Source organism: Mustela lutreola, chromosome 4, assembly GCF_030435805.1.
Source record: "Mustela lutreola isolate mMusLut2 chromosome 4, mMusLut2.pri, whole genome shotgun sequence".
Classification (NCBI taxonomy): Eukaryota; Metazoa; Chordata; class Mammalia; order Carnivora; family Mustelidae; genus Mustela; species Mustela lutreola.
In genome coordinates, this window is record NC_081293.1 from 97,226,997 (window position 1) to 97,253,097 (window position 26,101).

General features: G+C 38.1%; 1 protein-coding gene across 15 annotated transcripts in view; it reads left to right on the forward strand.

Moving 5' to 3' along the window:
* Positions 1 to 26,101, forward strand: part of SUGCT (succinyl-CoA:glutarate-CoA transferase) — an 811,293-nt gene that overhangs the window by 325,175 nt on the left and 460,017 nt on the right. For all 15 annotated transcript variants that reach the window (XM_059170572.1, XM_059170564.1, XM_059170578.1 and 12 more), the window contains one exon: positions 23,696 to 23,767. In XM_059170572.1, the coding sequence (XP_059026555.1) occupies positions 23,696 to 23,767 (72 nt within the window). The remainder of the gene's footprint in view (positions 1 to 23,695; positions 23,768 to 26,101) is intronic.

The window sequence follows — 26,101 nt, forward strand, 5'->3', positions numbered from 1 at the left end:
TTCGAGCAAATCATACAAGATAGGTGTAGGGGTGGTGAGGGGTGAGATTGAACGGGTGGGCTTGTATTAAACTATGGGACGTTCCTGGTGCCCTTAAGGATTTGGGGTTTGATAGATAACTAATAGGTGATAATAATAAGGATACTTGCTATGGTCTGAATTGCACCCCTCCTCCCAAAAGTCAAAGGTTGAAACTTAATCTCTGAGATGAGAGTATTAGGACGGGGCCCCTGGTCATTAGGTGGTGCCCTTGTGAATGAGACTGGTGCCCACAGAAAAGAGACCAAGAGAGCTCCCTTGTGGCTTCCACTGTGTGAAGAAAATACAAGAAGTTTGTGACCCAGAGGAGGGCCTTCACTTCAGCAGGCTGGCACCTGATCTCAAACTTCCAGCCTCCAGAACTGTAAGCAAACAGTTTCTGTTATTTATAAGCCAACTGATTTGTGGCTTTTTGTTCTAGCAGCCCAAATGGCCCAAGACATTCTCCTTGGGATAATCTGCACATTGTTCTAGAAGGTGGATGTTATTTTTATTTTACAGAAGTGGTCACTGAGGCTCTGTGATTTGTCTAGAGTCACGCAGTTAATAAGTTGGTGGAATTGAGATTCAAACTCAGCTCTGTCTGATTTTACTCCATGCAGGTTCCCCTTCGGGAGTGTGGACACTCTCTACTCTTGTTTCTACATTTTGTCTTTCAGTAGTTACTTTTCAAAACTTGGTTACTCTCTCTGCCTTTTCAGATACCATGTGCAATGATTAAACACTACCCATAATCCCTATATATATATATGTTATTGTTGTTGATTCTTGGGTTTTACCTGAACCCCATCATCAGTCACTTGTTAGTTCAAGTCCTCTGTTCCTTACTGCTCTTCTGGGTCGACGTTCCACCCATTGTAGATATCAGGGCATTGAAATCTCCTACTATTATTGTGTCGCAGTCTATTTCTCCCTTCAGTTTTGTCAGTGTTTGCTCTGTTCATTTGGATGCTCTGAGGTTAGGGGCACGTGTATTTCTATTTTATCTTCCTGGTGAATTACCCTGTTGCCATTATATAATATCCTTTTTTTGGGTCATGTTTGAAACTTTTTGACTCAAAGTCTCTGTTTGTCTGATACCAATATATCCACCACTGTTTTGGTGACCATTTGCATGGAATGGCTTTTCCATCCTTTCCCTTCCAGCCCATGTGTGGACTGGAGCCTAATGGGAGTCTCTTGTCCATACTGTATAATTGGATCTTGTTTTATTATTCATTCAGCTGCTAAGTGTCCTTGATTGGAAGGGCTTAATCTGTTTATGCTTAAAGTAACTACTGATAAGGTCCCCCATCAGGCTCTCTGCTCAGCAGGGAGCCTGCTTCCTCCTCTCTCTCTGCCTGCCTCTCTGCCTACTTGTGAACTCTCTCTGTCAAATAAATAAATTAAAAAAAATTTTTTTTTTAAAAGTAACTACTGATAGGGAAAGACTTGCTATTGCCATTTTAATTGTTTTTTTTTGTCTTTTCAAAAATTGAAGTATGATTGAAAATTTTATGTTACTTTCCTTTTTTATATGTATATACTTTTCAGTGTAATAGTATTCATTGTTTTTGCACCACACCCAGTGCTCCATGCAATACTTGCCCTCCCCAGTACCCATCACCTGGTTCCCCCGACCTCCCACCCCCACCCCTTCAAAACCCTCAGGTTGTTTTTCAGAGTCCATAGTCTCTCATAGTTCACCTCTCCTTCCTATTTCCCTCAACTCCCTTCTCCTCTCCATGTCCCCATGTCCTCCATGTTACTTGTTATGCTCCACAAATAAGTGCTGAGCAAAATACAATCTTTTAAACAAATGGTTCTGGAGTAATGGTGAAGCTAAATGTAAACATATAAAATAAAAATAAAATAAAATAATAAAATAAAATAAAATAAATCCAGGCAGATATCATACACTCTTCACAAAAATTAACTCAGATTGGATTATAAACCTAAACATGAAACATGTAGAAGGTAATATAGAAGAAAATTTAAATGATAATTGGCTCTCTCTGCTTGACTTATTTCACTCAGCATAATCTCTTCCAGTCCCGTCCATGTTGCTACAAAAGTTGGGTATTCATCCTTTCTGATGGAGCATAATACTCCATAGTGTATATGGACCACATCTTCCTTATCCATTTGTCCATTGAAGGACATCTTGGTTCTTTCCACAGTTTGGTGACCATGGCCATTGCTGCTATAAACATTGGGGTACAGATGGCCCTTCTTTTCACTATGTCTGTATCTTTGGGGTAAATACCCAATAGTGCAATTGCAGGGTCATAGGGAAGTTCTATTTATGTTACTTTCATGAGTATAGTGTAGTGATTTGACATTTGTATACATTACAAACTGCCCAACACATTGAGTCTAGTTCTAGTTTTAATTTTTTTGAGGTAATTCCATTCTGTTTTCCATAGTAGCTGCCCCAGTTTACACTCTCACTGAAGGTGCATGAAAATTCCCTTTTCTCCACATCGTTGCTAGCACTTGTTATTTCTTCTTTTTGATACTAGCCATTCTGAGAGGTGTGAGGGGATATAGTGGATTTGATGGGCATTTCCCCGTTGATTGGTGATACTGAGTCATATGTATGTATGTATGTATGTATCTATCTATCTATCATAGGCTTTATGTTCTGAGCCTACTAAGATCAAGACCTGAGCTGAAATCAAGAGTCAGACACAACTAACTGAGCCACGCAGGCGCCCTGAGCATCTTTTAATGTGTCTGTTGGCCATTGTACATCTTTGGAAAGATGTCTATTCATGTCTTCTCATTTTTTAATTGGATTGTTTGTTTTCCTGCTTTGAGTAGTATGAGTTCTTTATATATTTGGGCTATTTGCCCCTTATGAGATATATGGTTTGCAAATATCTTCTCTCATTCAGTAGATTATCTTTTTGTTAATGATTTCTTTCACTGTGCAGAGCTTTTAGTTACTCAGTTTAGTTTGGTTTTGATTCTGTTGCCTTCACCTTTGTAGTAAACAAAACAAAACAAAACAAAACAAAACAAAAACCCCAGTGCTGAGATGGGTATCATGGAACTTACTATATGTTTTCTTCTGGGAGTTTTATGGTTTCTGGTCTTAAGTTGAAGTAATCCATTTTAAGTTAATTCTTGTATGTGGTATAAGGAAGTGGTCCAGTTTCATTCTTTTGCATGTAGGTTTTTTCATCATTATTTATAGAAGAGACTGTCCTTTCCCAATGGTATATTCTTGCCTCCTTTTTCATAAATTGACAATATATGGTTGGGTTCATTTCTGATCTCTTTATTCTGTTACATTGATCTATATGTCTGTTCTTTTTTTTTTTTTTTTAAAGATTTTATTTGTTTATTTGACAGAGAGAAATCACAAGTAGATGGAGAGGCAGGCAGAGAGAGAGAGGGGGAAGCAGGCTCCCTGCTGAGCAGAGAGCCTGATGCGGGACTCAATCCCAGGACCCTGAGATCATGACCTGAGCCGAAGGCAGCGGCTTAACCCACTGAGCCACCCAGGCGCCCTATATGTCTGTTCTTATGCCGATACCATACTGTTTTGATTACTATTTCTTTGCAGTATAGTTTGAAACCACGGAGCTGATACCTCCAGCTTTGTTCTTCTTTCTCAAGATTTCTTTGGCTATTTGGAGTCTCTTATGGGTTCATATAAATTTTAAGATTAATTTTTCTGGTTCTGTGGAAAATGCCACTAGATTTTATAGGGATTGCATTGAATCTGTATATTACTTTGGACAGTATAAACATTTTAACATATTAATTCTTCCATTGTGTGAACACAGAATATCTTTCACTTCTTTCTGTCTTCTGTTTCTTCCATCAGTGCCTAATGGTTTTCAGAGTACAGGTCTTTGGCCTCCTTGATTAAATTTATTCCTAGATATTTTATTCTATTTGATGCAATTTGATTCTATTTTCCTTGATTTTTATTTCCGATAGTACATTAGTAGTGTATATATACACAGATTTTTTTGCATATTAAATTTGTATCTGGCAACTTTACTGAATTCATTTATTAACTTTAATTTTTTTTTTGATGATGTCTATAAGATTTTTTACATACGGTATCATGTAATTTGCAAATAGTGACAGTTTTAGTTCTTCCTTTCTATTTTGGATGCCTTTTATTTCTTTTTCCTAAGAAAAAGAAATTTCCTAATTTTCCTGGCTATGACTTTCAATACTATGTTGAATAAAAGTAAGAAGAGTGTGGACATCCTTGCCTTGTTCCTGATCTCAGAGGAAAAGCTTTCTGCTTCTTACCATTGAGTATGATATTAACCAGGGTTGGTCATATATAGCCTGTATTAAATTAAGGTACATTTCCTCTATAGATACTTTGTTGAGAGATTTTTTCTTATCATAAATACACATTGAATTTTGTCAAATGTTTTTTTCTGTATATATTGAGCTGATCATGTATTTTTTTTTTTTTAGCCTTTCATTTTGTTAATGGGGGGTGTATCAGTGTTGATTGATTTGTGGATGTTGAAACATCCTTGCATTCTTGGAATAAATCCCACTTAATCTTAGTATATGACCTTTTTAATGCATTGTTGAATTTGGTTTGTTGAAGATTTTTGCATCTCTTTTCTCATGATATTGATTTGTAATTTTCTTTTTTTTTTGTTTGGTGTATTTTTCTGATTTTGGCATCAGGGTGATACTGATCTTGTTAAACTGGGTTTTAAAGTATTCCTTTTCTTCAATTGTTTGAAGAGTTTGAGAAGGATTGCTATTAATTATATGGCTAATTATATTGGAATTCTTTTTGTGTTTGGTAGAATTTATCAGTGAAGCCATCTCATCCTGGACTTTTGTTAGTTGAAAGGTTTTAATTACTGATTCAATCTCTTTACTCATTATGGGTCTATTTCCTCATGACTCAGTCTTGGAAGATTGTATATTTCGAGTAATTTATCTATTTCTTTTAGGTTGCCCAGTTTGTTTTTGTATAATAGTTCATTGTAGTCTCTTATGACCCTTTATATTTCTGTGGTATCAGTTGTAGCTCCTTTTATCATTTCCTGTAACACAGATCTAATGATGATAACTTCCTTAGCTTAGGTTTTTCTGGGAAAAGCTTTATTTGCCTTGTATTTTGGAAAATCCATTCTTGGTAATCGGGAAATCCCATTCTTGGTATTCAGTTCGTTTATTTCAGCATTTTGAATATACCATCCCATCTCTTCTGGCCTATAAGATTTCTGTTAAGAAATCTTGCTCACAAAAATGGACATTGGGGAGGGTATGTGCTTTGGTGAGTGCTGTGAAGTGTGTAAACCTGGTGATTCACAGACCTGTACCCCTGGGGATAAAAATATATGTTTATAAAAAAATAATAATAAAAAAATAAAAAAATTAAAATAAATAAATAAATAGATAGATAGATAGATAGATAAATAAATTTTGCTCATAGTCTTATGGGAGCCTCTCTGTGTGTGATGAGTTGCCACCCCCCCCTGCTGCCCCCGTTTTCAACATTCTCTTTATTTTTGACTTTGGACATTTTAATTATAATGTATTTTAGTGTGGACTTTTTTTTTTTTTTAAAGATTTATTTATTTACTTGAGGGAGAGAGAGAGAGTGCGTGCAGAGAGGAAGAAGGAGAAGCAGATTTCCCACTGAGCAGGGAGCCTGATGTGGGGCTCGATCCCAGGACACTGGGATCATGACCTGAGCTGAAGGCAGACACCTAACTGACAGAGCCACCCTGGTGCTCCTTGGAGTTGAGTGCTTTACATTTATTCTAGTTGGTTTCCTGGGGAGGAGTGACTTCTTGAATCTGGATATCCATTTCTTCTCCCAGATTTGGGAAGTTTTAGCTATTTTTCAGAATAGCCCTTCTGATCCTTTCTCTATTCTCCTTCTTTGGATACTTAAAATTGTATATTTGTCTGCGTGATTGTGTCTCATAAGTTCCTTATACTTTCTTCATTCTTTTCTCTTTTTTTCTTCTGAATGAATAACTTAAAATGACCTGTCTTTGAGTTCAATGATTCTTTCTTTGATTTGATCAAGTCTGCTATTCAATTTAGTGAACAATAAATTCTTTCTTTTTCAGTTCAGTTATTGTATTCTTTAGCTCTAAGGATGGTAATGCAAATTGCTGCAGCCACTTTTGAAAACAGTGTGGAGGTTCCCCAAAAAGTTAAAAATAGAGCTACCCTATGACCAGCAGATACACTACTGGGTATTTACCCCAAAGATACAGATGTTGTGAAAAGAAGGGGCACATGCGCCCCAATGTTCAAAGCAGCAGTGTGCACAATAGCCAAACTGTGGAAGGAGCTGAAATGCCCTTCAGCAAACGAATGGATAAAAAAAGATGTGGTCCATATATACAATGGAAGAGTTTGGTTCTTTTTAATATTTTCTTTACTTTTGATGTTAGTCTCATTTTGTTCAAACTTAGTTTCCCTGAGCTAATTGAGCATCTCTATAATGGTCATTTATAAGTCTTTATCAAGTAACTCATACATACCCATTTTTTAAGAATCAGTTCTGTAGATTAATTTTGTTTCTTTGATTGGACCGATATGTCCCTGTTTCTCCGTGTACCTTGTACACAAGTACACATGTACTTGAAAAAAACAGCCACCTTTCCAGTTTTTATGCTCTGGATTTGTACAGGGAAATACTGTTACTAGTTATCCTGGCAAGATATCCTGGGGGTTCCTCAAACCTTTTTGGTGGATGTATATTATCTGGACTGGTTTGTGTAAATTTACAATTAGAAGGATTTGCCAGTTTTGTTTTTCAGGAGCCCATAATCTTTTGCCCCCTCTGGTGTGTCTGCATTACTGCAGTTTCTCTGGAAGTGACACAAATTCCCAGCAACCTTTTGTCATCATTTCACCTCCCCTTGGCATCTCACCCCCACCCCCACCCAGGGCTCCAGCCCCAGGTACCTAGTGTATGTTGTATCAAATCAGGGCTCTGAGACTGGAGTGACAGGAACTAGTCCCTTGAGCAGCCCCTGAGGTGCCAGAATATTGAACGTACATGCCCCTCCTCTCTCCCTGCCTTTGAATGAGAGGCCCCCTCGCTGTACAACACTTTGTCTGTTATACTGTGGTTCCTCTGAAATTGTAGCATGCCACCCAAGTCTCTTTTTTAGTCTGCAACCAAGGCATCTAAAGTATGCTATGTCCTTATAAGTGTTCTGAGACTTGCACAACAGAAACTTGTCCCTTGGGAATCCCCCTGAAAATATGGAAAATTATACACATTCCCCAACTCTTTCCCTCCCCAAGGAGAAGCCAGGACTTGGGAGTTTTCTTTCACTTTTTCTACAGTGAACCAGGGAGAGGGACTACGGTGAGAGAGTGTTTGCTAGTCCATACTCTCTTGTTCTCAGCAGCCCACAACCTAACATCCCTTCCTGTTATCACTTAGATTCAAGCAAGACAAAATCCAGTTCCTCAGGTAGCCCTTCAGAAAGTCTGCATATTGGCCATCCTTTTTTTCTTTTCTTTTCTTTTCTTTTCTTTTCTTTTCTTTTCTTTTCTTTCCTTTCCTTTCTCAAGGAAAAGTCAGCAGCTGGGGGGTTTTTGTTCAATAATGCCTCACTGAGCTGGGGCGGGGAGGGACTATGGCAAGTGAGTGCCACAGATTTTCCTACTGGCTTTGATATGGTTTGGTTCATATTCAGTTGGGGTGCACCAGGCTTTCCACCATTTTCTGGATTTATCAGAAAGGATATGGATCTATGTTTTGTTATTGAGTCAGTGTTTCCAGGTGGGAAGGGCCTGGGCCTTCCCGTTCTGCATTTTGCTGATATCACCTCACATCAGGTTCTCTCTTTAAGGAGATCTTGGTGCCTCATTTCCATTGCTGCCATATTGCCACCACTGCCGCTGCCACCACTACCATGATTACTCCTTCCCCTCTTCTTCCATCCCCCCTTCTTCTTTTTTCATATTAGTGTTTTAGATTAACTCATATATATTTTGTGTGTGTGTGTGTGTGTGTGTTTTAAAGTTTTTATTTATTGACAGAGAGAGACACAGCAAGAGAGGGAACACAAGCAGGGGGAGTGGGAAGGGAAGTACCAGGCTCCTCGTGGAGCAGGGAGCCCGATTCGGGGCTCGATCCCAGGACACTGGGATCATGACTTGAGCCAAAGGCTGATGCGTAGTGACTGAGTGACCCAGGTCCCCCGATTTTGTGTTTTTTTCTCTTACCATTCCTTTTTGTATCTCATTCTTTCTAGATTCAATTTCTTCCTAAAGCATATTTTTTAGAAACCACTTCAGTGATGATCTGTTGGTGATAAACTCTCTCAAATTTTGCTAGTCTGAATATGAGTTTATTTCAAGGTCATTCTTTAAGAATATTTTAATGTATAAAATTCTTTGTTTAGAGTTATATCTCAGTTTTATCATCTGACTTCTATCATTGCTATTGGGCTTTTTGCTACTTGTACAAATGACATGGATATTCTGCCCTTTCTATTTGGATTATTTTAACATGCCTCTTTTGGCTTTGGTATTCTTTGGTTTTACTATGGTTTATCTAGTTGTCCATTTCTTTTTGTGTGTCCCACTTGGGATTCACTGAGTTTATAGAATTAATTAATTCTGGATATTTATCAGGCATCATCTTTTATATACTATGTTTCCCCCATTTTCTATGTTCTTTCCTTCTATAACTGTAATTGGATATTTTCATTTTAACCTCCTTGTCTTTTAATATCACTTTAAAATTTCTATATATTCTTTCTGCTTAACTCTATCTAGCTTATTTTTCCAAATGTCTATTTCAGGCAAGAATTCTTATTTCCTGTCTACTGAGTTTTAAATTTCAATAACGCTTTTACTTTTAAAACTGATACTCTGTTCTTTTAAAAATGTACCTTTCTTAGGAGTATAACTTACACTTTTCTCATACGCTTGAATCTATACTCCATTAAAAAAGTCTTAACCATACTTATTTTATACTCTATTTCTAGAAATACCATTATTTTAAGATCTCGTGATTCTATTCTGCTTTTCATTTTTGCTTTCAACTCTGGCTCACGGTAACTCATTTCCATGTACATTGTATAATGTTGGATTATAGGCTCAAATACAACTGGACTATCTCAGTGAAAATCCTCTTCAGTTTGGGTTGAGGGTTTCCTTCTAAGTAGGATTTGTATTTGCTTCTTGCATAGTGCCCAAAGGCAATGAAAACAGAGACCTGTTTTTCTGCTAACTTTTTGGCTTTTGCAATCCATGCACTTATGGATAAATTTGAACCTCTCTAAGGAAAAGCCATGATTAGGATTATTCGGGGGAGTTTTTTTTCTCTCTCCCCTTTTCTTATGAACATATCGTTCTCATTTACACTTTACTGGTGGAATAGCCCTTTATGTGTCCCAGCTTTATGACGCTGTTTCCTTGGTTCAGTTTCCCAAGTTATTCCTTTTCCGGTTTAGATGGTAGTTAAGTAGTTGAGTTTTGATTACCAACTTTGATTAATTTATTAAAGAGCTTAGAGGTGGTTCAGTATTAGAATGAGAATTCCTATAGAAGTTATGGTTGAATCTTTGTAACAGAGAGTGAGTTCACAGAGCCAAAGGGTAAGGAGGAGGAAGAGAGGTCAGCTGAGGAGGGAAGGTCAGGAAATCCCATAGAGTGGGAGGAGTTGGAGTCTGAAGGAAGTAGGATTGTGTCGTTTCTCCCTACAGTAAAACGGGAGGTTTGGGGACAAGGAGATAAAGAAAGGTAAGGACTTTGAGAAAAACATATTATATTAGGATGTCATTTGAGAGTAGTTTTGCTGTTGTTCTGGGACAGCACAATCCCAGGGATGGAAGGAAGAAGTGAATGGTAGGGAAATAGCAGAGAGAGACTACTACCTGATAAGCAAAATAATCTATTGTACATAATGTAGATAATTAGAAACTAAATTTTACTTTATTATTTATTATTTATTTTAGTGAGGTATAATTACCATAGAGTGTTGTATTAGTTTCAGGTGTAAAACATAACGATTCAGCAATTCTATATGTAACTCAGTGCTTATCACAATAGGTGTGGTTACCTGAATTTTAACTTTGTAACGTTTAGAGGGGTTCCTGAAGAATTTAAACTATTTGGTCTTTGCAAATGTCACTCTCTTCTCAGAACACTGGATTTACAAGATTTAAAGGTCATTAAAAAAAAAACAACTACTTTATCTAAATAATTAGCTATCATATTAAAAAACTGAAATTATTGGGTGGAAAATATGGATTAAGGTAAACTAAGTTATAGCATTTTTCTTTTGGCATATAGTCAAAGACTTTATTTAAGGACTTGTATACAATTGCCAGCAGAGTTTATCCATTAGGGGGTATATTAAATCAGACCTTAAGTAAATCAATTAATTGGTGAAACTAACCCTAAAGAAAATGAAAGATCACACTCATTGTCATTAACACTTTCTGGAACAGTGTTTTGTGGAGTTAGTTTTGGGAAATACCAGTTTAAAATCTCTAGTTGATCTCTAGTTGTTATTGTTGTTGTTTTTGCCCTGTGCTAGGCAAATAGACATCGAGTCCATAAGATATAGACCCAACCTTCTCATTTGGCTCAACCTGCTCATTTGCTGCTTCCCAGAACTTTTCTAGCAAGAGAACTCCAGTCGTATATTGATCCTGAATTTCCATCATATAGCACAGTTTAGGAAATCTATGATTAAGTCTTTTTTGGTTCTAACAAACAGAAATTCAGTCAAACTAATTCTGATAAATAGAGATGAGGCAGATAAGAGGGGGTGGTTACTGTAAGGCTATAGAGATTTTTCAGAACCAAAAGCATAGTCTGGTTTCATGAGAATCAGGTCCGTATCTGTTTCTTTTGTGTAATCTCATCTTTTGTCTCGGTTGTGGCCTTTCTGAGGCTTTCTTAGTTAAGCCTACTTAAGCCTACTGTGGCCATCTCAGCCCTACCTGAACATGATGTTTGAATTCTCAAGTTAGTGTAATTGATCCCTGTCCAGTGAATCCATTAGCTGGCTTGGGATTGGTATCCACACTATTCTAGTCAACCAGGGATGAGGAATGGTCAGCCACATGAAGTGTGGAGGTGCTTCTTCAAGTGGGGTTTGGAATGGAGTGGAAATTAAACATATTTAATGCCATTGAGATGAGGGACTGTAGTGTTTGAAGACACAGGGAATGGGTAAGTTATTTCCAGCACATTCTGTTATTATGCATAAAAATTCTTTAAAAAAAAAAGATTATTTATTTATTCATTTGACAGACAGAGGGCACAAATAGGCAGAGAGGCAGGCAGAGAGAGCGGAGGAAGCAGGCTCCCTGATGCACAGAGAGTCCTGGGCTCCATCCCAGGACCTTGGGATCATGACCTGATCCAAAGGCAGAGGCTTTAACCCACTGAGCCACCCAGACGCCCCTATGCATAAAAATTCTTATGCAGAACAAGTTTCCACCTTCATTTACAGAACGTGAGTCCCATAGGAACTAAAATATAACAGTTATTCATATAGATAAACTCTAAAATAAAGCAGAATCTCCTGCTACCTTTGACTTTGTAGCTAATATGACCTGTTAATGTTGACAGGGATGCACAGAAGTACCAAATATCTTCTCTTTAAGTGCTTATGGAGACCAGAAAGGAATTATTGCTTTCTTCACCTTCTGACCTACTGGAAGGACTTACTGAAAATTCTTCTCAGGTTGTTTGTAAGAATGCTGTGCTGTTAAGTTACTTTGGAAGGGAAAGCCTCCTAGTTGGTCTAAATTTTGATGCAAAATAACTTTGCATAACACTCCCATGACCTCAGTCATGGTGTATGTGCCCATGTGAGTCCAACTTTTTTGGGTCACCAGTGATTAGAACAGGAATGTGTAGAATAATATTCAGAGTGCATTGTTTCTTCTTTTGAGAGAATTTCATGAAATGTAAATGGTTGGGGAGCATTTTGAGATCTCTTTCTCTAGTAATTCAGCCTGACTCCTTCTGTTGAATGAGAAGTCTTATTTCCCCCTATTTCTTGTAGCCACACACAGAAGACTCTACTGACCTTTCCAACGACAGATTCAGGCTTGACTCAGTATCCAGATGCATGTAGACTTGAGACAAGAAGTAATTCATCCATGCTTAATTCTGACAATTTTGCCTTCTGATTATTAGTTTCCCAGGGAGATAATTTATGGAACATTTAGTCTTCCAAGATTCTGGCTTCTACTATGGTTCTTTCTCACTCTACAGTGGTAATTCATCACCTTGGTGTCTACCTTAATCTCACATACACGTTAGATGCCCTGAGTTAGGCTCCCAGGTCCTGATCACCTGGAGAAGGAGTATGGGAACAGTCCAGACCCTGAAGTATGGCAGTCTCAGAAAAGTCTGAATTTGTAGCCTACCACCTTTTCTATCACTTTCCTTAGAAATGTTTGCAGATATTTAAGACAGATCTTTCCTGTGCCCTTTTTCTGACCCTTGAGTTGACTTGTTTTAGATACTTGATTATCCCATGAGGACTGCATCTTACCTCTTCCTGTGAATTAGCAGGGCCTTACTAAAGTGCTTGTTCTCCACTGTGTAACTTCAGTAGCTTCCCATGATTTTTGGCCAAGTCCAAAGATGTTTTGAGAATCTGTAGAGTTTGATTCCAAGCCTCCGTACAGGAACCATTTTATACTGGGTGAAAAATAAATTTCAATTCCAGTTCACATCTAGTTACTTGGTAGCAACTATCTGGAGGGTCTGATGGAAAGAATACTAAGGGTGATCCTATATGCTTCAAGATGGAGTACCAGAGTTCCATAAAAACCTCTGTCTTGGATACTGCATTGGGGTGATGATGAAGGAATTGGTGGCTGGAGGTAGTGGCAGTATGAATGAATCCTTGCCCAATGGGAGATGCTAGGAGAATTCTCTTCATATTCTACAGGATGGAAGCTTCCTTGCCTCCAAATATCATGACGGGCTGAGAAAACCTTGGCTATGAGTGTTAGGGAGATAAGGGAAGAGATCTTTCAGCCAACTAAAATGGCCTCTGAAAAGGGACATTGTACATGGGCTAAATTTTGGCCATGGAAAGAAGGAGAAGTCCTTAATTAGGGAGACTATGTCCCACATTGTTCCAACTATAGGACCTATATTCTCCAGCTCCCCTTAAACTTAATCTTCACCTTTAAATTTAGGCAATCATCAGTGAGGAAGAAAGCTTGTGGAAATCCATGCTAAGTATATTTGCCATTATCAGTACATGCCTGTCTTTGAATCATTGACACTTCCTCATCTCTTCTACTGCATGATGTCCAGTTTTGCCACCATGCCTTCTCTATAGTAACAGCTCCCGAAATGCCTAGTTTGCTGTGATCTAGCATTAATACATTGGCTTTGATTTAACAAAATGTACGAAGCGCCTGTCATGCTAGATATTGTCCTGGGTGTAACTACAGTGGGCTCTACATTCTTACCTTCCCACCAGACCTTCACGGGTCACTCTCTTTGCTTCATATGTCTTTGTTCAAAGGCTCAGGCTTCTGCTTTTGTCTCCGACTCTGAGTTACTCATCTACTTAACTGCCTGGTTCCTGTCCCTCTACCTTTTGCCTTATCTTCACAATTTCTTGTGCAGGAATTTGGAGGAAAGACTTTGAGCCTCTTTCCTATCAGTGGGACCCTGTAACTTCTGTCTGTACATCTCAGTGGCCAACTGCCTGCAGTAGGACTTTTAAGAATTATTCGGTCAGAATTTCTCGCCCTGTCCCCTACCTGTACCTCTGTACTTTATCTTGCTGACTGCTTTCCTGAGCCATGTTATTCAAACCTTTCAGACTCTGGGCTGAAAATTCTTCTGTCACTGGACTTGTACCCAGTGACTCTTTAGGTCTAGAGTGTAGGTCTAATGTCAGAGCCTCACCCCAACTCTCTTCCTACTGTGGATGTCCTATGTTTTGTCACTGAAAAATATTGAAATATAATGGAATTAAGCTATGTTTGGAAAACCTTGTTGGCAAGCCACTCTGTGATCTACATTAGAATATACTTATTCTATTTTAATTTTTATTTTTTTAGAATATTCTTATTTTAATTATAGTTAATATCCTTTTCTAGCTTGATTTTTTGCTTGAAAGTGACATCTTGAATAAAGTTCTGGTCTGTGAATGCTTTGAACTGGTCTGAGATCAGTGTAGGCTTGCTGTCAGAAATAATATTTTCATGGATAGTCTGTAACTAGTATGGGTCTGGTTATGGGATTGCTGTAATATGTTCGAGATATAACTAGTATGGGACTGTGGTTGCTACAACATGCAGAGAACACTTTAAAAATGCTTTACGCAGGGGTGCCTGGGTGGCTCAGTTGGTTAAGCCTCCAACTCTTGATTTTTGGCTCAAGTCATGACTTCAGGGTTGTGAGATTGAGCTCCACATTGGGCTCTGTACTGAGCATTCTTGAGATTCTCTAGAGTCTACTTGAGTCTACTTGAGATTCTCTCTCCCTCCTTGCCACTCCCTGCTACTCGCTCTCTCTTAAAAAAAAAAAAATTAATACAGTCAAGAAATTTTTACCTTGAAGTGCTCCTGAAAAATCAATATGAACTTGTCTAAGATTTTTGTCACTTGCCATTAAATGGTAGGCACTTTTGGTAGGCTATTTCAAATAATCTGACTTACCATTCTTTATAGTGAAATCAATTGAGGATCATCAAAATCAGTTCCTGGCCCATACCATCCAGTAAAAATAGCACCATGTGCCATATTCCATTGTGTCCAAGATGCATGATGACTGCATCTTTTATGATGACAGCAGGCTTTCATGACAAAGGACTTATTCTATAAGAAAAATAACACCCATTGACAGTTTGTGAAGAATATAGAAACAATAAGACAGCTTCCATTTTCTTCCTCGCCACTGTCTCCATATCCAGTGTCAGAAACTGGGTGATTGAAGACCGCAGATCTGTTTGATTTTAGTGAGATTGAATTGATTTGAAGAACCTCCAGTATATTTTTGAACAGTCAGATTTCCTGTGGAATTGGAAAATCCCGGCCTGGATCTGGGATTGCAGGAGATCATGTCTCTCTCAAGGCTATTCTACAATTCAAGGCCAGGGTTTGTATTTAGAAATAAGACTTCAAAGTGGCTTATTCACGATGATGAAGGATGTCCAGACAAAGCCAAATAGTAGGCGAGATGAAGGACTCCTGGCCTTACTTATCCACTTGTTGCAGGGTCCCATCCCGTGGAGGACACTGTTCTTGAGTTGTAAGCGGGTTTGTGCCTCGTTGCCATCTGGCTCAGCCAGCTTCGGCACCATAAGGTGAACTGAACTGTTTGTGGTAGGAAATATTGCTCTATATTTGTCACGATGTACTAGCACAGACCCAAAGTCAGTAACTGCTTGACATTCCAGAAAACGTTCTCATGGCAGTGAGTTAAACTTCAGGGAATGTCTTTTTCCAGTGGATGATGAAGTCATTTAGCAACAGTTACCTTTTGTGGAAGAAAATTTTGTTAAGACTTAGGTAGCCCCAGGAGGCCCAGGAGTTTTTGCTCTTGTTTTTGAAGTAGATGCACTACTCATTGTGTACTTTATTTAGACCAGAAGAAATACTTATGTGTCAATATGATAGCTTAAGAGGGTGACACAGAAAGTTTCAGTTTTACTTTTTTTTTTTTCATTTTCCTCTTGACCGTCTGGTATATTGAGTTGCTGTAGAACTTCTGGAGGTATTTATGTGTTTTTAATCATAGGCAGTTCAATAATTAAGAGATTATCCATCCAGGTTAGCATGCCTGGAAACTGGGAAAGCAGAGCATCTAGGAAGCAAAAGAAAATTCCAAGAGCAATGGGAATTCCAACTTGACCCTTTTATTTCTCTGACATCATGTCTGCTCAGTGTTCTGTACCCCTGTATCTTATATGGCCAGCCTTCAGTCTCTCAATGGGGTCCCTTTTATACCTGAAGCTGCTCTAACCAGAGGAACTGAACTCTAACTCTGTCTTCATGTTTCCCAGATTGCTTCTAAGTCATGCAGTTTCCTTGGGATGGCTAATCCCTTGACCCATCAGTATTTTTCTCAGTCTGAGAAACACCTACTTCCCCAAGAAAGGAAGTATGTTGTGACTAGAATGTGAAGAAAATTGTCAAGTTTCTGTGTGATCTCCCCTACCAGTGACACTTGTCACCCTTGAATCAGCACAACCCCCAGCAAGGAGCATTTCTTTTCCTGTAAATAATAAATCTGGTGTCCTAAGAGGAATGGCTTGGGTTTGGCCTCGTCCTTTTAAAGCTGTAAACACTGGTCCCTGTTTCCCTCTCCCTCAGCATTTCATGCAGAAGCAGTGGCTTCTTTTTTCCTGAGGCCTGAATTCCTTATATGAGAAATACTCTAGCCATGAGAGTACATAGCCCAATTAGGTACTTTTGATGCGAATTCCCCCTGTGATGGAAAGCCTGTTAGCAATGTGTGTGTAGGGCATGTTTTCACTTGTTCAGTATGGATAGTGAGACTAAGGTAATAAGAAGAAAGAGAGGAGTTGTTTGGAGATAGATGAAGGCCCAAAAGTCAGGATCTAAGGGCTTAGAGCACAGTTGGAAGTACCTTTTAGGTAGATGCAGTATATTAGTAATTGTTTAATAATAATGCTATCTATTGAGTCCCTACTCTTTGGCAATGAGTCTATGGATCTTATACTGTGGCTCTCACATCTCACTGGATCTGCTTCATTTCATCAAGCACTGAATCAAGTATTTAACAAGGTGACCATCCATGGTCTCCTGTTTTTCCACCTTGGATGTACAAGCATCTCCTTCATGACTGTTCTTTGACTTCATCAGGATTTCTTATCCACTGACATCTTTCCTTTTGCCCTATCTATAGCCTCCTCCCATCTTCACCATCTTTTTCCATATCCAATTAGACCATGGCCCATCACCCAGTAACATTATGGCCAGTTTTCCAATTTTCCTGCATCTTTTACTTTGTTGTTATTTTCATCTGACAATATCCCAGTAAATGCAAATATCCATTTGTTTTATGTCTGTGACTGAGAGATGTTGGAGACTATCACTCAGTGGGGCTTCCAACACGACTACGTGTATCTTGTCACTCGGCTGTTCCACTCTTCAGTGGGACGTCAGAACTTATACACTCTTTTCAGGCTTCCAGTTTCATGTGTCCCAACCCTGCTCTCAGTTGCTGACCTCACTCCTTATTTCATAGGAAAGTAGAAGCATTTAGTGGGAACTCATTCATCTTCCTACAACCACACCAACATGGCACCTGCATGTGCTCAGTCTATGTTCTCTGTGTGTTGTTGATTCTTTTCCTTTACAACCAGATTTATCAAACAGATGTTTGCATGTGCTCTCCCCATTCTCTTAACTGTTACTTTGTCCCTGATTCACTTCAAAGTTCATTCGATCCACATTGTGATACCAGAACAGCATTTGTTGAGGGAAGGAAAGACCACCTTGTGGGCATTCTTTGGTCCTCCTCTTACTCCTGTGGCTAACTCCTCTTCTGCTTGGACTTGAGATGGGGGTGACCTTCAGACTCATCCCTTGGCTCCCCACTTTTTTCCTATTCAACTGTTGAACTCTTCCTACATGACTTCATCTGTGTTATGGCTTCGCTTATAGATTATAATAAACCATTTTCAAGTTCTCCCTACAGTTCAGACTTGCATCTGGTCTCCAAGTTCTGTTCATTTGGAATCTCCACAGGAGTATCTCAAAAGCTCCTCAGAAACCTAAAGTTCACCATGACATCTTGCTTTCCCCCAGTCTTCACCTCTTGACCATCACATTCAAGTCATTACCAACTATAGCAGATTTTACCACCTAAATATATTTTTTGAAGTTTTTATTTTAATTTCAGTTAATTAACATGCAGTATTATACTAGTTTCAGGTGTATAATATAGTGATTCAGCACCTCCATACATCACCCAGTGCTCACCATGACAGGTGCCCTCCTTTTTTTTAAATTTATTTTTTATTTTCAGCATAACAGTATTCATTATTTTTGCACCATACCCATGCTCCATGCAATCCGTGCCCTCTATAATACCCACCACCTGGTACCCCGACCTCCCACCCCCCGCCCCTTCAAAACCCTCAGGTTGTTTTTCAGAGTCCATAGTCTCTCATGGTTCACCTCCCCTTCCAATTTCCCCCAACTCCCTTCTCCTCTCTTTCTCCCCATGTCCTCCATGCTATTTGTTATGCTCCACAAATAAGTGAAACCATATGATAATTGGCTCTCTCTGCTTGACTTATTTCACTCAGCATAATCTCTTCCAGTCCCATCCATGTTGCTACAGAAGTTGGGTATTCGTCCTTTCTGATGGAGGCATAATGCTCTATAGTGTATATGGACCACATCTTCCTTATCCATTCGTCCATTGAAGGGCATCTTGGTTCTTTCCACAGTTTCCATGGTTTCCACAGGTGACCGTGGCCATTGCTGCTATAAACATTGGGGTACAGATGGCCCTTCTTTTCACTACATCTGTATCTTTGGGGTAGAACAGTGTGGAGATTCCTCAAGAAATTAAAAATAGAACTTTCCTATAACCCTGCAATTGCACTCCTGGGTATTTACCCCAAAGACAGGTGCCCTCCTTAATCCCCATCTCCCATTTCACCTAGACCCTCACCCATCTCCTCTGTGGTGACCATTAGTTTGTTCTCTATAATTAAGAGTCTGTTTTTTGGTTTGTCTTTCTCTCTTTTTTCCCTTTGCTCATTTTTTAATTTTCCACATATAAATGAAGTCATATGAGATTTGTATTTCTCTGACTGACTTATTTCACTTAGCATGATACTCTGTAGCTCCTTCCATGTCATTATGAATGACAAGATTTGATTCTTTCTTATGGCTGAATAACCATTGTGTGTGTGTATGTGTGTGTATACTATATCTTCCTTATGCATTCATCAATTGATGGACACTTGGGCTGCTTTCATAATATGGCTACTGTAAATAATGCTGCTCTAAATATTTCTTGATTCTGTTTTTTTCCATCTCTGTTGTCAGGGCCCTAATCTAATACATGATGACTTAAAAAAATTAAACCTAATTTTGTTTTTGAAATAACAGTAGATTCATATGTATTTTAAGAAATAATAGAGATAGATCTTGTGTACCCATTACCCAGTTCACTCCATTTTCAGATTATATGAAACTATAGTGCAGTGTCACTCAGGATACTGATATGGATTCAATCAAGATACAGAATATTATCATCATGCCAAGGATGATTCCTGCTGTCCTTTTTTAAAAAAAATCCATAAATTTTAGTTTTTAGAGCAGTTTTAGGTTCAGAAAAAAATTCAACAGGAGGTACAGAAATTTTCTGTATACCTTCTTCCCTACCCGTGCACAGCCTCCCCCCATTGTCAACATCCCTCACCAGAGTGCTATGTTTGTTATAACTTCTATAACTACACTGACATAGTATAGTCAAAGTCTGCAGTTGACATTAGAGTCCACAACACACAAATTGGTGTTGTACACTCTGTGGGTTTGGACAACTGTATAATAACATGTAGGCATCATCATAGTATCATGCAGAGTATTTTCACTGCCCTAAAATTCCTCTGTGTTCTATTTATCTCTTTCTGTTCCCAGTCCCTGGCAACCATTGATCCTTTTACTGTACCCATAGTTTTGCCTTTTTCAGAATGTCATATAGCTGGGATCATACACTTTGCAGTCTAGTGAGCCTGGCTTCTTTAATTTAGTGGTATGCATTTAAGGTTCCTCCGTGTCTTTCATGTCTTGATAACTCATTTCTTTTTAGCGTGGAATAATACTCCATTGTCTGGATATTTATTTATCCATTTACTCACTGAAGGACAGTCAGTCAGTCACGTGGCCACACTGTTGGTGTTTTCTTCTGACCATGCTTTCTCATTTTTTTACAATATGGATAGATTGGGAATTTTCCAGATTTTCAATTTCTGCTGCCCTTTTCCCATGGTGTTCCAGGCTGGGAAATCCAGGACCCCAGCAGAGGCAGATTTGGTATCTGGTGAGGGCCTACTTCGTGATTCGCAGATGGCCATGTTCTTGCTTCTGCTAATCTTAAAAATAAACTTGGCGATTATTTTTAAAGTGAAAATAGGTTTATTTGGGAATAACAGATAACTGTACTCAGGACATACAAGCTATGGCAAAAGCAAGGCAAGTTCAAACAAAAGAAGAGGAGGAATGTTATTTTATGGAGATGAAGGAGGAAGTTGGGAGGATTTGTTTTGAATGAGAGACCACCAGAGGAAAGCAAGAGTTCAGGGTGATGATGGTTTCTCACTTGCTGAGCTGCAGGGGCTGTTGATTTCGTGTAGAGGATTCAGTGGACATGTGGCCTTTGAACAACATGGGTTTGAACTGCACCGGTTCATTTATACTTCGAGATTTTCCCATAAGTACAGTACAGTACTATAAATGTATTTTCTCTTCCTTATGACTTTCTTAACATTTTCTTTTCTCTAACTTTCTTTACTAGAAGAATATGGGTATATAATACCTCTAAGATTCAAAATATGTTAGCAGACTATCGATGGTATTGGTAAGGCTTATGGTCAATAGTAGGCTATCAGTAGTTAAGTTTGGGGGAGTCAAAAGTTATACTTGGATTTTCAACTGTGTTTCGGGGCATTGGTGTGGTTCAGGGGTCAAATGTACATCTTTTCCTGTGGGGTCTGTAATCGATCCTTCTTTCCTATTGATTATTCTTCTGTTCGGGTCTGTAACTGACAGTTCTTCTTGTAATTGACACCGAGTGGTATGACTTTTTCCTTCTAGTCTCCTGACTTCAATTTAGTGAGATTTCCCTTTATTAATTATTACACTCACAATACCATCATACTGAGATTAGGGTTTTAACATGTGAAACTTGGGCGGACATAATTATTTAGTCGTCAGCCAATAGTATTGTTTTAAGTTTTTACTTAAAATATATTTATTAAATATACACTGTAGCAATAGTAACAGGGGACAAATAAGTATTTCAAGAGCTCATTTTTACCTTCATCCTTACAAATCTATTTGGTGACCTTTAATTGTGTTTGTTGGTTCAGCTACTAATCAGTCTTCATTTTCCTATGATCATTAACTAGTTCTCTGTGCTCGAAATTTTACAAATTATATATTGATAAAGAAATATTTCATGGTATAGTTAAGGCTTAAGGAAGAAACTCTTCTGCATTAATTAAAAGGAAATGAGTATCTTCCAAAATGTAAACTTGCTGAATATCATGTCACTAATCTAAAATTTTTGAAAGTCTTTTTTCACATTATTCTTGGTAACACACATTTTTACTTCACATTACTTACCCACTCCCCAACTTAGACAAAACAAAACAAAGCAAAGCAAACATGCAAGCAGACAACGTGTGTACCTTCACGCTGTCAACTATGTTGTTGAGACATCTCTGCTCAAAAGCTTCTGCCCCTCTCTCACAGGTCCACTGCAAATTCCCTTTCTGTGGTTTGAGAAACACTAATGCATTATTTATAATACTAACTTTGCTTTTACCCTGTGAACTGGGAAAATAATCATTTAAAATAGTTCATGTGTTATCTTTTGAGTAGCATTCATTACCAAAGCAAGCAAAAATGTAAATAGAATAAACCCCATTACAGTGTTTTGCTTGAGATTCATTTTAGCCACAATCCTATTACATGGGAGCAGTTATCTGAGAGATTCATTACATTTTACAACCACTTATTCATTGCCTGACACTCTTCAGATATCAGGTTAGGCCTGGTAGGTAGAATAAAAAGAAAACCTACAAACTACCAGCTTGGGTCTCCCAGCACCCCACTGCAGCACTTTGAGCAATGACGGGAATGCTGTCTATCTGTGCTGATGTGGCAGCTACCAGCCGCATGTAGCTATGGAAGGCTTGACTTGTAGTCAGTGCATCTGTGAACTGAACTGTTACTTTAATTTTTTCCTAATAGCATCTCTATTGAGATATAATTCACATGTCCTATAATCTGGCTATTTGAAGTGGACAGTTCGGTGATTTTTGGTGTATTCACAGAGTTGTTCCACCATTACCACAGTTGTGGAACCTTTTCATCATCCCCACAAGAAACCAAGTACTCAGTTATAGTTGCTCCTCAAATTCTCCCAATGTTCTCCGCCATGGGTGACCGCTAAGCTTTCTGTTATCTATGGATTTGCCTATTTTGGACATTTCATAGAAATGCAATCACAATATGTGGTCTTTTGTGAATGGCTAATTTGATTTTAGTTTAATTATATTCAATAGCCACGTGTGCGTAGTGGCTACCGTTAGAAGCAAGTGTAGTGGAAGACCCCTTGCAGATCCTTAAGGAATGCTGAAGGCTAAGAAGAAAATCATGAGAGGGGGCATATGGAATATAGGTCAAGAGATTGGAGATGAACCAAAGTTGGAGCCTAGAAATAAGATAGATTCCTGGAGGAAGGGATGGTTAACAGTACCAAATAATACAGCGGGGTCAAGAAGGAATAGTGTCAGTGTAGTGTTGGGGTAAGAATCCTGATGACAAAGAGCATCAGAATATGGTATTGGTGAAGAAGTATAGGCAGGTAGAAATTTTGTATCTTTTAGAGATGGAGAGAAGGAAGAAAATCTCAAGATAGTTTGAGAAGCATGTCAGGACTGATGGAAATTTTGTTTTCCTGCTGTTAATATTTTTAGTGTAGGCCTGAGCCTAATTGTAGGTGGAGAAAAAGGACTCAGTGGGAATAAAGAGATTAAAGATGACCGCAGGGTTCTGAAGGATGTGAGTGAAGGTGGCACCAGGGTTAGCGTAGGAGCAAGCCCTGGCAAGGAAGATAGAGGTCATCTTTCTCAGAGGCAGCGGTAAGTGAAGAAAAACTAGGTGAAGATACAGAACAATTTTTATGTAAAAAGGAAGGAAACGAAAGAAACTCATTTACTTAAGGAAAAATGGGGACGAGGCCTTCTGAGGGTAAAGGTTGGTTCCTCCAGCCAGCACTGTGATCAAATGTGAAGGGAGTTCTCCAGAGTGTCTAGGACTCTGGGAGGTGGGAGTATCAATTATTTATATTCTTTTTGCTGCTCTAAGAAATATGTCTCCTAGAAGCGACAAACATTTTTCAGGTACATAAAACCACATGAGGTACACAGATTCACATGTGCCAATTTTCACTTACAGAAGAGTGATGATGTCCAAGAGTTTACATTTGAGATCTTCAAAGATGAAATCTATCAGCTTAGGAACCTCCCTCCCTCCCTCCTTCCTTCCTTCCTTCCCTTCATTCTTCTTACATTTCGTAGAAAGCTGTGTACCCTCTTGCTCTTTGCCCTCCAAGGAAAAATGGAAACAAAGAAAGCATAAAACTTTGGAATAGCCAAACAAATCATACAGTAATGAATATAGAATTTTGTGTTACTATTACAACAAAACTATTTTAGTTTAGTTTAGACTTTTCTTTATTTTTCTAAGTTCCCTACCCCCACCCATGTTACAACAGTTAGTGGAAGAGTTGGAGAGTGCTTTGAAAATGCCACATAAAAATAACTATGCATATATAAAAGCAAAATATACTAATTAATTGATATGGTTTTAATTAATAATGTTGATTTAGAACATGCTTTCTGTGTAGAAGTTTTAGAAATTGAAGCTAACTTCTGTGGTATTTTCAATATATAAATTTATATATTTATGTATTCATTTATTTATTTTAGGCTTTTAAAACCAAGGATGGATATCTTGTGGTTGGAGCAGGAAACAATCAGCAGTTTGCTACTGTGTGCAAGGTAATCAGTAATCAGTGGGATGGGCCAATGATCTATGCAATGACTTGTCACTGTCCTTAGGTCTATAGCTAGCTCGAGACCCCTACTTTCTCCCCTACCCTGTGCAATTTTTACACTCCAAATGCTAAGGACATGGTCTGAATTAGCATACTGACTTTTTTTTTTTTTTGAGGTATCTAGCTATATTTTGAAATGAACCAAAGTGTATAGTACCAACATGACCTCGACTATTACTCCAATGAGGAAAGGGAAAGAAAAAGAATTCATTTTAAAGGCATTTTTAGCATCAGGATATTTTATCTTTTTGCTTTCCCTTTTTTTTTTTCTTTTCTTTGTTAACAACGTGAGACCTAATTAAGCCCAAATACAATGTAATACCAAATTATTGTTTTAGCCACTAGAAAACCAAACATTTTTTTTTCAAATTAGCCTTTGTTTAATGAGTACCTTTCTGCAGAGTTCATGTTTTAACTTAAGTTTTAGCAATTAAGATTGTATTAAAAATGTTGTTCCTCAACAAGATTTTTTAAAAAAGGCCTTGGAGTCATTAAGGATAATTTTATGTTGAAGATTTTAAGTTTTTGGCATCACTTGGATTTTTTTTATTTGATACTTTACTACTAACCTAGATTTTTTTTTTTTTTTTTTTAATTTAAGTCTTTCGGTTCCTGTTCACTTTTTCCAGTTCTAACCCCAGAAGTATAATCTAGCTTTAAAAATCTACATTTAAGTTTTCATTTTAATTTCTCTTACAGGTAAAAAGAAGTCTTACCTGTTGAGGATGTTTTTCTGATGGGCAGTTTATTTTCTTGTACTAATTAATCATAGATAACCACTCACTGTGAGCCTTCAGGTTCATTAAAGATGCCTGTGAATTCCTTAGGGGAACCTTCTTTATTGTCATTAACTTCTTATGTACAAAAATTATTTATCACTGTGGCTCTTTTGTGCGAGAGGTTAATGAGCACAGCGGAAAACCACAGCAAAGCGGTGGGAAGTACCGCGGAGAAGGTGACAAATAGAGACAGTTCCTATTGCAGGAAAAGCTGGAACATCTGAGGTGGGAAAGAGGGGAGCTTTCATAACGGTGACTCTGAGTAAGCGGAGAGAAAATGGATTCAAACATTTGATCTAGGATCAAAGAATCTTTATTATGAACGGTCAATGTTAAAAATATGAAACATACGGAAGCCGTTGCCTGTGAAGTCATTTACGTACTCTAGCTGCAGAGATGTAAAAGCCAGTTCATTGCTATAAATGAGTACAGATTTTCTTCCTGGGCCATATGTTTTGGAGTTTTCTCTCTCCAGAAAGGGGGGTGTGTAGGGGGGGAATTACTGGTTGACATATTCTTCACTGTTGAAAATAACTGTACTGAATTCTTTTTATTTTTGATTCATTACTGCTGATCAGTTTGAAACTTTTGAACTTCCTCATAAATATCCATAAGAACGTTTTTTTGAAAAAGATTTTTGTTTCAAAGTGGAATATTTGCCATAAGTTTCAGTACTAAAATATGACTTATTGGGATGGTGTGTTATGATACATTTGTTTAAAAGGAGAGCATTAGAGGGCCTTTGAGAATGGCATACTTGACCTTTCTTTTACCATATGTGAGTTATGAATAATAATCCCTGTTATGAGGCTTAAGACAATGTCTATCAAATCCTTTGAGATACTCAAGAAAAGTTTTGTGAGTAGAGGATTTTAATGTTATTTCCATCATTTATAGGCATCTTGAGCAACCTTGCAAACTGATTGACTTTATATATCCTTACATGTAAACTTGCCCTAAAAACCCTTTTAACCTAAGAAAAATGGCCTGTTTCCCTTTTCCATAAATAGTGGGTTTCTCCTAAGTACTTTTTGTTCAGATTTATCTATTACTGAGGGGCTTGCCATTCAAACTGGCCATGTGGAAGATGAGGTCCCCAGTTTTTTATAGTAAGCCCATCAATGGTTCTTTTGCCAAGTAAATAGTGAAAGATAGGGCAGCTCTATCTCCTAGGGAGAAATATAGCAGTATTGTCTGTGATGAATGCATAGAATTTACTTAGGCCTATTGTCTTTCCAAAATGGAATTTGATATACTGGCTGACTAATGCTACTTGGGGATGGGTCCTTTTAAGGAGCTCTTATTGTCAGGAATTAGAGTGAGAACAAGAGCAGGGGGTTCAAGGCTTGGCGTTCAGAAAATCTTTCTGCATATAAAGTGAACCTTGGCTTAAAACAAATCCTATTTTATGTCTCTTAACATGATACAGAAGAGTAGGGAACATGAGCATATGTAAGCTATTTTAAGCTGATTGATGCCAATACTAATGGGTATTCCTA